Below are 13,320 nucleotides of genomic sequence, written 5' to 3'. Positions count from 1 at the left end.
AGGAGTCCCTTGTAGGGTGGGGACAGGCCAGGAGAGAAGCAGCTCCGGGGTGCTCCTCTGCATTTTCACCGGCCACGGTCTGTGCCCCTGGGACAGTAAGGCGTCAGCGTCTGGACTCCCGCATCCCCTGCGGAAGCCGAGGCGGACATTGCTCATCGACTTTGGAGCTGTGTGGCCTCAGATGCCTTCTCCGGGCAGCTTGCGGGGCAGCCATCTGCAGTCAATCAAGGGCCATGCCGTCGGCCCTCCCAGCCCCACCCCCAGGCAGAGCCGAGGTCTCCATTGGCCTTGACCTGGTCTGCCCCGCCCGGTCCCGACCTCTGGGCCCCTGGCAGGGTCCCGCCGACATAGTGTCAGGCCCGTTGGCCAGGTCCTGGGCGAAAACACTGGGGCGGGTGCTGAGGATGTGATGGTGGCCCAAGCCTCGGGAGCTCTTGCGCGCGCTGACCATGGTGCCGCTGCTGGGCTCGCACCTGGCTCCGTGGCGGTGGCAGAGGCCTCGGACGGCGGCCTGGAAGCCTCTGGTGACGAAGCAGTAGACAATGGGGTCCAGACAGCTGTTGAGGCTGCTGACGGTCACAGCCACGTGGTAGGCCACGAGGCGGGCGCGGGGCGGCCCGTCCGGCCACAGCGCCACGGCCACCTGGCGGGCGTGGAAGGGCGTGAAGCAGACAAGGAAGATGACGAGCACCGTGAGCAGGAGCTGCATGGCCCGCACGCGGCGCCGGCGGCCCTGGCGCAGGAGGCCCGGCCGCGACAGGGCGCACACGACGCGGCCCGTGAACAGGCTGATGACCAGCAGCGGCAGCAGGAACTCCAGCACAGTCAGCGCCAGCACGCGGCAGCAAGGCCGCCCACCGGCCGTCACGCCCAGCACCGGCAAGGTCACGGCGCCGGCGGCCAGCCACACGCAGGCGCACACGGCCCTGGCGCAGGCCGGCTGGCGGCAGCGGCGGGAGCCCTCAGGCTGCACGATGGCCAGGTAGCGGTCCACGCAGATGCAGGTGAGGAAGAGGATGGAGCAGTGCATGTTGAGGAAGTAGCCAAAGACGTGCGGGAAGGCGCATCGCAGGCAGCCACGCGTGCCGTAGAAGACGGCGAAGCGCGTGGGCAGGGACAGGCCCACCAGCAGGTCGGTCACCACCAGGTTGAGGGTGTAGATGACTGACGGCGTCTTGGCCTGGGTGCGGCAGCAGAAGACGTACAGCGCCAGCCCGTTGAGCACCAGCCCCGCCAGGAAGATGAGGCCGTGCACCGCCATCAGCGCCAGCCACAGGCCGGGGAAGGCGGCGTGCAGCTCCTCGTCCAGCCGGGCGAACACGTGGAACAGAGGCTTCTCCGGCGCGCTGCCGTTGGCCTCCGCCACTGTGGCGTTGGGGGCCGCCGGGGCCCAGGAGCCCACGGGAGACGCGGAGGGCATGGTTGCGGCCGGCACACACCGGGGGGCCTGGAAGGAAGGAGGCAGGTTAGCCCTGGGTGGTGGGAGCCATGCCTGGAGCTTGGTGCTGCTGGGCTTTGCCTGCTCGCCGAGGTCCCCAGCATTCCCGTCTGGCCCTGAGACGCCTGCCCTCTCCATCCCATGGGGCCCCGCACTGGCCGGGCGGAGCTCTGGCCGAATGTTGCTAGTCTGAGCCCCTCCTTGATGCAGCGGGAAGGAAAAACCCTTGCTGTACAGGACTGTCCCAGGACCAACAGGGAAGACAAAGGCTGTGGCGTAGGTAAGCTGTGAATCCAAGAGTGGGAGGCTTGAACCCGGGCTCCAGGCCTGGTTCCTCCCTTCCTCACTGTGCAGCCTTAGGTCAGTCACTTAACCTCTCTGTGCTTCCCTTCCTGATCCATATGGCTGGGGCTGTGGAGCTGCTAGCATTAACTGAGCACATAGTTGGTGCTGGATAAACCACAGGGTTAGTTGCTGCCTGATAAACCACGGTTCTGCTCCAAAGAGTCTGGCCCGCAACAGCCCCGCCTGGCTGTCCCCACACCCACGGGTCAGATCCTGTCCTCTTGCCCGCCCATCTGTTCTTGGCTCTTCTAAGGCCGGTGGTAGGTCAATGCCCGCGGGCTAGGGTCCTCATAAGAAACCTCGCCCAAGGACCATCATCTCCCCCTGCCCCCATCCGACCTCCTGGGGCTCCCAGCGCTGAGAGGTGAGCACACTTGTTGCCTGGGAGGCTCGAGAATCCTGCAGGGTGCTGGCTGGGGCCTGCGCCTGGAGCCGGGTCCCAGCAGCCGCGGGGCGGGTGTGAGTTAAATAAACGCCGCGCTCCGGAGGGTAAGGGGCCGCCCACTCTGTTTATGTTCCTGCACCGCTGTGTTTAACGTACTGAGATTTATCTCTGTTTACGCGTGAAGGGTTAACAGGCCCCCACCCCCATCCCTGCCGCGCTGATGCTCCAAATAAGGGCATTTCTGGCTTTTTCTGGAGAAAGGAGAGGGCTTTGGGGACAAGCTGGGGGGAAGGGTGGGTACGTGGGACATCCCAGCCGCACAGTGCGTCCTCCCCCACCTGCAAGGGGAAAGGAAGACACTGTGCACCCCCCGCCCCCACCATGGCCCATGGACGTGGGGCATCTGCTGCAAGCAGGCGGGACACGGCCCACTCCCCACGGCTGCCTATCTGGCCCTAGGCAACGGGCTCACTCCGGCAGCTTCCACTCTGTGGACTGGGGGTACTGAATTCTGTCTGCTGGGGGCTGGGCACCAAATGTCCAGCCTGGTGGAGGGGAGGCACGGCAGCGGAGTCCTTGCTGGCTAAGGGTTGAGCTCCAGTCTGGCCTGGAGGGAGGCCCGGGCAGGGTGGTAGGCCGCCTCTCTCCTTGGGCCCAGAGAGGTCTGCACGTGCGTGAGGTCACCTAGCTTTGCCTCTGCCTCTAGGACTGTGGCCCTGGGCATCTGCTGACCCCCAAGGCTGCTGGGAGGAGTCAGAGGCTGCCTAGGCCCATGGCCACACCCACCACATGCAGGCCTAGGTCTCAGCTTTCTAGTCCTTTCCGGCTGGGCTGCCCTCTGTTTGGTACCCCAGCCCCAAACACGCAGGGTCGATGGATGTGTTTGTCAAATGGTAAGTCAGGCCGGGGGGTGGGGGTGGTGGAGCACAGGGACATCTAGGGCAGGGAGAGACATCCTGGGGGCATGAGCAAGAGCGAGGGGAGGCTATGAGGCTGGGGCACGGGGCTGGGAACCTGGATTCCCAGGCAGTGGGGGACCCCTGAATGGCCCCAAGGAGGACAGTGGTGCCTCCCAGCCTGTCTCCCTACTGTGAAAACAAATGAGCCGCGGCGAGGCATGGAGGATGGCTGGGATCTGGCTCTGGGGACACGGTGAACAGTCGTTTTGGATTCCCTACCACACGCTTTTTGGTTTTCCAGTGTGTCTGCACTAGGTTCGAGTCCGTGTCACAGGGAGAGACAAATAATAAACATTACAGAACACTTCCTCTGGGAGATAGTCCCAGGATGACGCCCTTCCAGGAAACTCCCCAGGGCCAGCCTCACATGCTGGTCAGCTGCAGGCTCGAGGTGCCAGAGGGTCCAGGCCAGGGATGGGGGCCCGGGTGCCTCTGCAGCTGGGGGATGGGCAGGGTGCTCAGGACCCCCCACCCCCCGGGGCCGGATAGGTGAGGAGAGATGGCAATGTCTGCAGAGCATACCGCGCTTCCAGGCTTCAAGAGTCTGAACCCTGATCTCAAACAAGGCTGAGCCCTGATGTCAGCCACACAGGGCAGGATCCCAGGAACCTTGATCCTGCCATACACTGAGCCCTGACTCAGATCACACTCTGAGCCCTGATCCCGGTCACAGCCTGGATGAGGATCCCTGACTTTCTGCAGGTCTCGTCTCTCCCCCTGTTCTCTCTGTGAGTCTGGCTGTCTCTGTTCCTGTTATAACCCACCCCCTGCACATCACACTCCACGGCTCACTTCTCACAGTGGCTAAGTACTGGCCTTCTCACTTGATGACCCTTTCTAGGGCATCTGTTCATTTTGCATTGAACAATGAGAAACTCAATGGTAGGCCTTCAGGCCCAGGGCTTGGCCTGTGGAGCCTCTGGGCTGTGGCCTGCTGACGGCCTCCTGAACCTGCCCACGCAGCACCCGGCCCGCCCCTCTCTGGGCCCGGGGAGGAGCTGGGTTGTGAGCTTCTGGGCTGAGGGGCCCCCGCTCTTCTGCTCCTTCCCCATGGCCTCAGGAAGGACTTCTGTCCTCCAGGCCTCAGTTTCCCCGTTGGTCTTCACTGCCTCTGCTCACGCTGCTCCTTGACCGGCCGCTGGGACGGCGTCCCCTGGGAAGCTCGGGTCAAGGGCGTGGCCCTCGGCAGGTGTTCTTCCCTGCGACCACTCCCAGCACCCTGTGCTCCCATCCCCTGGCTTCGCGGCTCCCTCCCGCCTCCCCCAGGACCCTCCGGCTATCAGGCCCCTGCCCCTCCTGCCGGCCAGGGCTAGGCCTATGCATGATGCTTCCATCTAAGATGGGACTCAGGGCCGGGTGGGGTGTCACCGCCAGCGATGGCTGGAGCGCTGGGGTCGTGGGAGCATTGGCGCAGTGACATTGGCCAGCAGAGGTTGGTCCCCACGCACCAGCAGCCGCTCTGGGTTGTTGAGGAACCCCTCTTAGGCTTGGTCTCCCTGCCTGCCTCCCTCTCACATAAGGGCAGAGCCTTCCTTTCCCCTGTTTCTAGCGGATTCATGGTGTGGGTGTGGCGAGGAGCTGGGTGCTGGGTCCCTGTCCTGGCCTCTGGGCGTCCTGAACTCATACTCTGAGAAGCCGAAGCTCTGGGAGGGACAGGCCAGGACTGGAACCTGGGGCTGCCTCAGGTGAGCCCAGGGCTAGACCCTTGGTCCTGAGGGGGATGGGGACACCCAGGCAAGCGGCCCCCTCCGCCAGTAGGCGCCCGGCACCCACTCCCCACGTGCCTCGATCTCTGCGGCCTCTAAATATAGCCTGGAATGAGGGGAAAGGAGAGAAGGTTCTGCTCCTCTGTGGGGACAGTCTGGCCCCGGGCCCGCCCACCCAGGCTGATGGGGAGGCATAGACCTGGCCTTCAGACTGGCCCCGGGGCGGAGAGTGAGCAGAGGAGGCCCAGGACCCCCGTTCCAGGCGGGCTCTGCCACGCCCTCACCCTGGGCACCTCGGCCTGTCCGTGAGACTTGCTCTCTTCTGCTAAATGGGGTCCCTGGTGCCTTCCGCAGCCTGATGGGGGAGGCGGGGCTCTGTCCTGGGACCCAGTCTGAGGGGGGTGGCACAGCGCTGTCCCCTCCCTCTTCCTGGCAGGGTGTCCTGGGCCTGGCTGAGGTGGATGGGACCTCGTAGCTGGGGCCAGCTGGCCGGAGCCCCGTGGGCAGAGGCCACGCCCTCATAGTGCCTGGCGTGGGGCCGGGCCCAGGGCCTAGAAGCGGTTGGAGACCGACCATCCTGGGCTTAGGACCTGTGCACTGCCTGCTTCCCCAGCCCGCTTGGCCTGCCCACATTCAGGGACGTTTCCGGGCAGGACAGAGAGTTGCAGGCTGCTCTCGGGGGGCTCAGGGTCAGCTGGGAAGACACATGGCAGTGTGGGGGGTGGGTGGGCTGGAGCATAGCCCATCCCAAACCACGCCGAACACCCTGGAACAGCCCTCAGTGTCCTCCCCTGTAAGGTGGGCAAAGTTAGAAGTCACCTCTGGCTTCCCCGAGGCATGCTGGGAGGTGGCACAGGATGTGCCCTGAAGGGATTTGGTGGGTAGGAGAGGGGAGATGGGGCCCAGTACGCACACAGGTGAGGGTTAGGGAAAGGGGACCCCTTGGGAGAAGGGTGGTGGGAGGAGAAAGGGGCGCTCTGCGCAGCCCTCAGCCCCCAGGAGTGAGTCCTGGTCCTGGGTGGGAGTGAGCCACTAGTGTGCCGCTGTCCTGGAGGGTCAGCTGGACGGCCGGGGCACTTATCCCCAGTCCCTGTAGGGCCTCACTCTGCCTGCCTCTTGACTTCCTTCCCTCTTCCTGTTCCTGCCCATCTCAGAGACAGTGAGGGGTCTCAGAAGGAGGGGCAGGGGTCCGTCCATCCTGCCCAGGCCCTCCCAGGCCCCTTGCTGGACTCAATCTTGCCGTCTATCTATGGGCACCTCCAGCTCTGAAACGCTGTGAGGCTTGGACATGTCTGCACCTTCTGGAATGTCTTTACCACCTGGCAGCACCGCCAGGCAAGGCAGAGGAGTGATGGTTGTATCCCGGGGGTGGGGGTGGGGCTGAGACCCAGGCCGAGGGTTTCCTGGGGTCAGAGGTGGCTACTGCACACCCTGGACAGGCTGGCTCAGCCTCTCTTGACCATTTGCAGGAAAAAAATCCTTCAGTGGCTTGGTCCTGTTCCATTCCCTGGCCTTGTTCTTGGGCTCCGGTAGCCCTGAGCCCCCGAATATCGCTACTGATGAGCGAGCTGCCCCGGGCTATAGAGATTGGTCAGCCATGGCCAGCCCTGGGGACTTCAAAGGACAGCTCTCTCCTCCCCGGGGCTGTGAGGTCAAGCTGCTGCTGGCTGCTGGGGGAAGCAGGACCAAGTCCTGAGGACATGGCTCAAGCACCTGGATCCAGCCCTGCCTGAAGCTGGTTTCCTAGGACTTGTCAGTTAAATGAAGGGATTACCTCCCTCTTTGGCTTACGTTAATTTGAGCTGAGTTTCTGTCCCTTGTGACTAAAACAACCCTACCTATACACTTTTATTCACATGCTGTCTCCCTTCAGTTTGGATGCCTCCTCCTTCAGAGAGCCCTCCCTGGTAGATTTGTGGCCTCTTTTGGGTTCTCATAGCACCGTGGCTCTGTCATTGCCTGGCCACTTGTCTGGTGTCCCCACTAGTCTGTGAATTTTCAACAAAAGAGAGGATCATAAATCACATTCAGTGCATGTCGAGTGAATGAGTGAGTGAATTCATGAGAGCTTAGCTTGCTCTCCTCTGAGGATGGGGAGATCACCCCAGGTTAGGCTGCTGCATTATGAAGCTGCTCTGAAAATAAAGGAAGTCTTTCTATTTTGCAGCCCAAATTGGCTCCCCTGAGCCCAGCCCATGGCCCCCAGAGTCTCCGTTTGGCATGTCTTTGGCCTGGCCTGCTCTCTCTTGCCCCTGCCCTTGGGGGGGCCTTGCGGTGGGGAGCAGGTGGAAAGGGACATCTGGATTCCTCCTATTATTGGGAGGGGGTCTGATCCATATTTTAAAATGAGGGCACAGGACACAGAGACAGGAGCTTCAGCAGCTAAACTGGAGTTACCCCGCTGGGCCTTGGGGCTTGTCCTTGGCTGGGCTGATCCTGACCTGCTTTCACATACAGAGAGCACTTGCTGGGCGTTTCCATGGGGCCTTGGGCCCCTGTGCTTGGGTTTCGCTCACCTCCACCCAGCAGACTGGGAAGCCAGGTGTCCACCTGCCAGGTGAGAACCTGAGGTCTTGGCGGGGGGGCGGCGAGCCCCATACTTAGCAGGGACAGAGTCCAATTTAGACCCAGGCCTGACGCCCCCACCCAGCAGCCCCCCATTCATCCATGGTTCTCCTATAGATCTGAGACCTGTGGGGTGTCTTGGGTGGAGAAGATAGATCCCCAGCTGAATGCTGGCAGGGTGATTGGGAGGCAAAGGAAGGTGGGATCCGGGAAGGCTTCCTGGAAGAGGCAGTGGACTCTGCAGGTGTGGAAGCCTGCTCGAACAGCCTAGGAGGCTGACGCCAGGAGCCACCCTCACAGGGCCTTGAACATGGTGCAAAGTGCCTGGCCCGGATCCAGACTGCTGGGAGGTAGGCTCCTGGCCAGAGGTGACCTCCCAGGTTTCCCTCCCAGTCTCTTGCACCGCTTACGGCCTCAGCTGGCCTTGGAGGAGGGCTTGGACCCAGAGTGCCTGGTGCAGGTGTGGCTGGGGGGGGCAGGTGGGGGTGCACGGTGAGGGCGGTGTTTCCTCCCTGCCCCTCCAGGTGGGGACACCCAGAGCCCTGCACATCACAGGCCTTCCAGAGCTTTGCGGAGACCTTCCAGGGAGGCATGTGGGTAAAGGGTGATGCCCTTGGTAGGGGCTGTTCCTGTGAGGGACCTGAGGCCCTGCCTAGGCTGGGGGGGACCTCTCTCCAGTCTCACGGCACCTCAGCTGTCTGGTGACAATCCACGCGCCCTCCCGCCCCGAGCTTTGGCCCAAGCTCTTCCTCCACCGGACTCTTCCTTGCTCCCTCCCTCCCCAACATTTTGGTCACCCATCTTGAGGACTTTCTGGCCTCCCTTCCCCAGGAAACACTCCCAGCGGGAGCCTTGGAGGGTGGGGCTGGTGGGGGAGGAGCTGGGGGCAGGACTCCAGCCTGTGCCTCCTGCTGCCACGGCACAGCTCAGCATAGGAAGGGTTGACAGCTCCTCTAGGAAGCCTACCCTATTACCCTGTGGGGTCCAGCCGGTCCCTTGTCATCCTCACCCTGCTCCTGGTCCCAGAGCAGGGAATGAGCATCTTTGCACAGGTCATTTGACTCTGTCCTCTCCAACAAGGGATGGGAGGTTGCTGCTGCCAGCTCACTGGGTGTTCCCTACAACGCCAGGAGCTGGTATCTGCCCACAGGCCCTGAGAGAGGTCCCCTCTTTGGCAGGGGTGGGCACGTCCTAACATCGTGGCTTTTCTCAAAACCGCACCCCCTCCCTGCGCGTGCCCTCTCAGCTGTCCAGCTGCCCGGCGGATGCCAATCCTGCAGCCTGTCTGCCTTTGTCCTGCTACGTAGGGTCCCCAGCGGATGGGGAGCCTGGCGTCAGCCCTGGGCCAACAGGCAGCAGCCTGGAGTTTGGTCTGTGCCAGAGGCCAAGAGGGGCAGGCCCGGTCTGTCCCCAACAAGGTGCTCAGAGCATCTGCTGTGAGCCTGGCACCTATAGGACACTTGAAATCCACAGGGCGCTTTGCAGATGAGGAAGGAGGAGCCCAGAGAGGTGAGCCACATGCCTGGGCCACACAGCATAAAGTTGATGGAACTGGGAGTCAAACCCAGGTCAAGTGCACTTGGCCTGGGCTGGGGTGGGACAAGGCGGGGCGGGCTGGCATCTCGGGACCTGGGATTTGTGCACAAGGGCATGGCCAGGGCGGAGAGTACCTGTGCGTGTCCCCAGGCTGCCGGTGGGTGACCCCCCCCTGCTTTCCACGGCCCAGATAGCCATTATTGGGGAACCATCTTCCTGTTTATTTTCATGATTATTCTTGGTTTCACGGCATCCACTTTAGAACGTCGCCTGCTGTTTTTGGCTGGTCTGAGCCTCTCTGCTCATTCCATCCAGGGACTGCTGGGTCCCTACCGAGGTCCCCAAGAGGGGCCAGACTGGCCCTGGGTCACCTAGCAGGTCCTAGGTGGTGCCAGCCAGAGTCTGGGTTCCTATCCCGGCCTGGCTCCCCACCCCTCCTCCCGGCTCAGGGACAGGGGGCGTGGGAGGGCGTGGTTTGAGTGCAATGCAGAGGGGCGCCTGGGCTGCAAGGGGCCTGACCCTGCCCACAGTCCGCCCTCCGCACCCTCAGCCCTGGAGGACGTGCAGGTTTCTCCGGGAGGGGTGGCTGCGGGCATGGCTGGCCCCGGGCAGCTGTGCAGGGGCTCACAGCAGTGGACCCCGCCCCCCAGCTTCTCTCAGGGCAAGATGTCTGCAGATCCATCCCTACCCCTGTCACCTGCTGAAGGTTCCGTGCACCCTAGTCCCCGGCCCACATAGTCCTCCCTCAGCCCCTGGGCACCCCTCCACGAGGGAGAGCTGTGATCACAATCCACCGGTTGTCTTTCAGATGACCCCTCCCTGATCCCCACTGATTCCACCCAAGATGCGCCTGTTCTGTGCATCTGGCCCGATTTTGCCCGTGAGGACACTGAGGTACTCGGCAGTTAAGTGGTGTGTCCGGGTCACTCAGCGGGGGCCGGAGGACCCGAGACTTGAGCTCTGCCCCATGGCAACCCCTGCCAACCCTGTGCCCCGGAGAGCTGACTCCCATGGTGCGGACCCCGAACCGGAGGCCAGCAGCTTGGCCCGGGATGCATAGCCCGGGGTTGGGGCCAGAGGCGTGGTTAGGACCCGGTGCTTCCAAGGCATGAGACCTGACCTTGAACCCCCAATGGTGCAGGTACAGGAGGCACGGAGACTCCCTCCGGGGCAGGTCTGGCCCCACCCCCTCCCCCAGCTCACAGATGCGGCAAGGCTGGGGGAGTCACCAGAGCAGGAGGGGCCTCCGGGGGCTCTGGAGGAACAGGTGTTCGAGACAGGAGGAGGGTGGCAAAGGCCCCGACATGGGGGCTTCTGTGCTCAGGACCCTTGAGAAGCCTGCGTGCGGGCCTGGCTGAGGGACAGCTGTGGCTTCACTTGCTGTGGGGGCCACTCCCCTGGGTGGGGCAGGGTCTGCTGAGGGAGATCTTCAGACCCCAGTGCACCTCCTCAGGGAAGCCCTCCCTGATTGCCCAGCTCTCTGCACTACTTTCTCTTCACTGGCTTTGTTTTCTGCTGCTCGCCCACCCCTGTCCCCGCATCTGGGGGGTTATTTGTTTCCCTGCTGGACTGGCAGTCCGTGGGCACCGCAGCTGAACGACCAGATGAATGATTTTTTAGAGTCCACTCTGGCCCCTCTGGGCCTTAGTTTCGTCATCTGTGAAGTGGGCGCGTTGAGACCCACGGCCTGGCCATCGGGTCCCCAGGGAAGAAATGAGACCAGAGTGCAGGTGCTCGGAGAGCTGCAGTCCCCCTCCCCACACAGACCAGGGCTCTAGAAGTAGCAGCAGCAGCCCCTCCCCCCCGGCCCCTACTTTTGCCAAGGCTCAGAGAGGGGCAGTGACTTGCCCATGGCCACACCGTGGGGAAGCTACCTGAGGGGAAGAGGTGGCACCCGGGGCGGCCCTCTGTCTGGGAGTGACCAATCGTGGCAGGAGAGTATGGGAGCCTGCAGGCAGCTCCAGCCCCTGGCCGCAGGGCTGTGAGCTGCCACCACCATCCTACCGTGCCTCCATCCCCAGTCTTGCCCGAGGTTGCACAGCTGCTCCTTGTCTGTCCCGCCAGGCACCCTGGCCACCGGCCAGTTCCCAATCCACCCGCCCCCCTCGGGACCCTGTTCCTGTTGCCCTTCTCCCAGGGTGCTCACCGCCAGCCAGAGCCAGGCGGGGGCAGTGCCAGCTCCGAGGTTCATGCTGGGGCCTGGGAGGGCCAGTTGCCCTGGCCTCAGTTTCCCCATGGCTGAAAGAGTGGGCAAAGCGCCAGGGCTGGAGCACAGAGCCTGAGCTGTGGGGTGGCATGGCTAGGAGCCTATCCACACGAGTCCCTCAACCCCTGGCCCTGCCCCAGCCTGGGGGACAGTGATGGCCAAGGTCCCAAAGGCGGTCAAGGTGGTCAAGCACCCAATCCCTTCCTTATCCTGGCCTCTGGGGCCACCCTAGTGCCTCGATGGGTGGGAAAACAGAGACAGAGCTTTGGGCACCCAGCAGATGATCAGTGAGAGTGCTGAATGAATGAATGAAAACATGAATGAAAGCCAGGGAAGGGGGGTGCGAGCAGCACAGGTGGGGCTCTGGGGTCAGGAAGGATGCTCCCACAAGCCCCTGCAAGCCCTCCCTTCCCCTCTCTGCCTAGCCGGGCCAGCTGGGACCACCCACCCCCTTGCCCTCAGAGTCTCAGTTTTCCCATCTGTACAATGGCTCCCTGAAGGGTGGGACCTCAAAGCCCTTTCAGGCTCTGATCTCTCTCCCTTCCCTCAGTCTGGGAGCGCTTTCTTGGTCCCTCAGCCCCTGTGCTGCGTGCCTGGCTGGGGAGTGAGGACACTCCAGGCACTGTCCAGCTCTGGGAGGGGGGGGACAGCCCTTGGGGGACTCACCGTACCTTCGCCTAGTCCGGTGGCTTGAGACAGAGCCGGCACAGCCTAAGCCTGGAAGACCTCCCGGGGCAGCTCTGTGGGCCACTCAGTCCGGCAGCCCGACCCGCCTTCCTGGGGCCTGACGTCAGGCCCGCGCTGGGGCTCCTTTTGGGCAAAGGCGGAGGGGTGGGGGCGGGGTGGGGGCGGGCTCCTTCCTGGGCTGGCCAGCCCCCTGGAGGAGCCTGATTCCCGGGCCCTGGGGGAGGGAGCCTAGAGGCAGCTGAGTTTGCGGCTCATTCCCGGCCAGACAGAGGAGGAAACTGAGGCACAAAGGGGCGGGGCCAAAGCTGCACCGGGGGTGTGGTGTGGGGGGGTGAAGAGAGGAGAGGGAGGGTGGCCCCGGCCCTGGCTCTCTATTCCCCCCTCCTTCCCCCTGCGCCTTGTCTGGGGGAGGCTGCAGGGCCCCTGAGAGCGTGGCTGTGGGAGGCACGCGGGGACCCAGTCTTTTGTTGGAGGGACCAATGCACACTGGCTACATCTGCCCACGGTGGCTCTTTGGGTCCCCAGCTATGACTGGGTTTTCTGTGTTTTGCCTGTCCTGAGCCTGGGTGTGTCTGTGTGTGCCCATGACCTAGGGCCTGCGTACTTGGTATCTGGGCCTCTGTTGGTGCCCCCTCATGTGTGTCCCTGGGGCACACGCATGCCTGAGTATGTCGGCGGGCTCAGCACCAGCCCAGGGCCCATCCGGGACCTGGTGTGACCCCTGTGAGTGCTGGCCACTCTGTGGGGATGCATGGGGTTGGCTGCGTGGGAGAGACCTGGATGTGCCCGGGGCCCGGGGGGATGGGGCGGTGGGTCATAAATCTTAGTAACCCTGCCTGATGTGGGGGGCTGGGAGGGACATCCCCCCAGACAGACAGCCTGCCTGGGTGGTGGCTCGTGGGCAGCCTGGGCTGGGCAGCCTGGGTCCATCAGGTTTCTGCCAGGCTGAAGGTCGGCTGAAGGTGGCTGCTGTGGGGGCGGGGCAGGGAGGGCTCAGGGTCAGGTCTTTGCTGTCTCCTCTGCCCTCTCTGGGCTCCTGTCCTTGCCCTGCTCCTCACTCCCGAGACGGAATCACCCGGCACCCTCCACCCAGCACTACTGAGCTGGCCCGTGCTGGGCACTGGGAACAGGGACGCTGCCCGAGACGAGACCCCTGGCCCCCAAGAGCTCAGTCTGATGAGGGACAACGTTACAACCAATAGCCAGCTGGGGAGGGGCAGCGCAGGAGGTGGGCATAGGCAGCCCGGCTGGGGGAGGGAGGGCAGAGGGAGGGAGCCCATCTGGTCTGCGGGCGCTGCCCATCGGCTCCCGGGAGTGGTGAAGTGGGAGGGAACCGAGCCCTTCCACAGGGGGTTTTAGCTGCCCTATGGGAATAGGCTGGACCCTGAGGGCAGTGGGAGCCATGGAAGATTCTGGGGGGAGGGTGGTCCCTGGAGCAGCTTCCCGGCTAATACATGTCCGAGCCCACAGGTTACCATTGATTGTCTCCTCCG

General features: G+C 63.5%; 1 protein-coding gene across 1 annotated transcript; it reads right to left on the bottom strand.

Moving 5' to 3' along the window:
- Positions 1–220: 220 nt before the first annotated feature.
- Positions 221–11,873, bottom strand: GPR20 (G protein-coupled receptor 20). Its single transcript, XM_032873436.1, has 2 exons — positions 11,812–11,873; positions 221–1,447 (listed from the first exon to the last, which is right to left on the bottom strand). The coding sequence occupies exon 2, from the start codon at positions 1,418–1,420 to the stop codon at positions 221–223; it is 1,200 nt and encodes a 399-aa protein (XP_032729327.1). The 5' UTR covers positions 1,421–1,447; positions 11,812–11,873.
- Positions 11,874–13,320: the final 1,447 nt, after the last annotated feature.

The sequence above is a fragment of the Lontra canadensis genome, unplaced genomic scaffold (genome assembly GCF_010015895.1).
Source record: "Lontra canadensis isolate GAN:19392208 unplaced genomic scaffold, GSC_riverotter_1.0 scaffold49, whole genome shotgun sequence".
NCBI classification, from domain to species: Eukaryota; Metazoa; Chordata; class Mammalia; order Carnivora; family Mustelidae; genus Lontra; species Lontra canadensis.
Note: the sequence above shows the minus strand (reverse complement) of the source record. Positions and strands in the feature narration are given on the sequence as shown.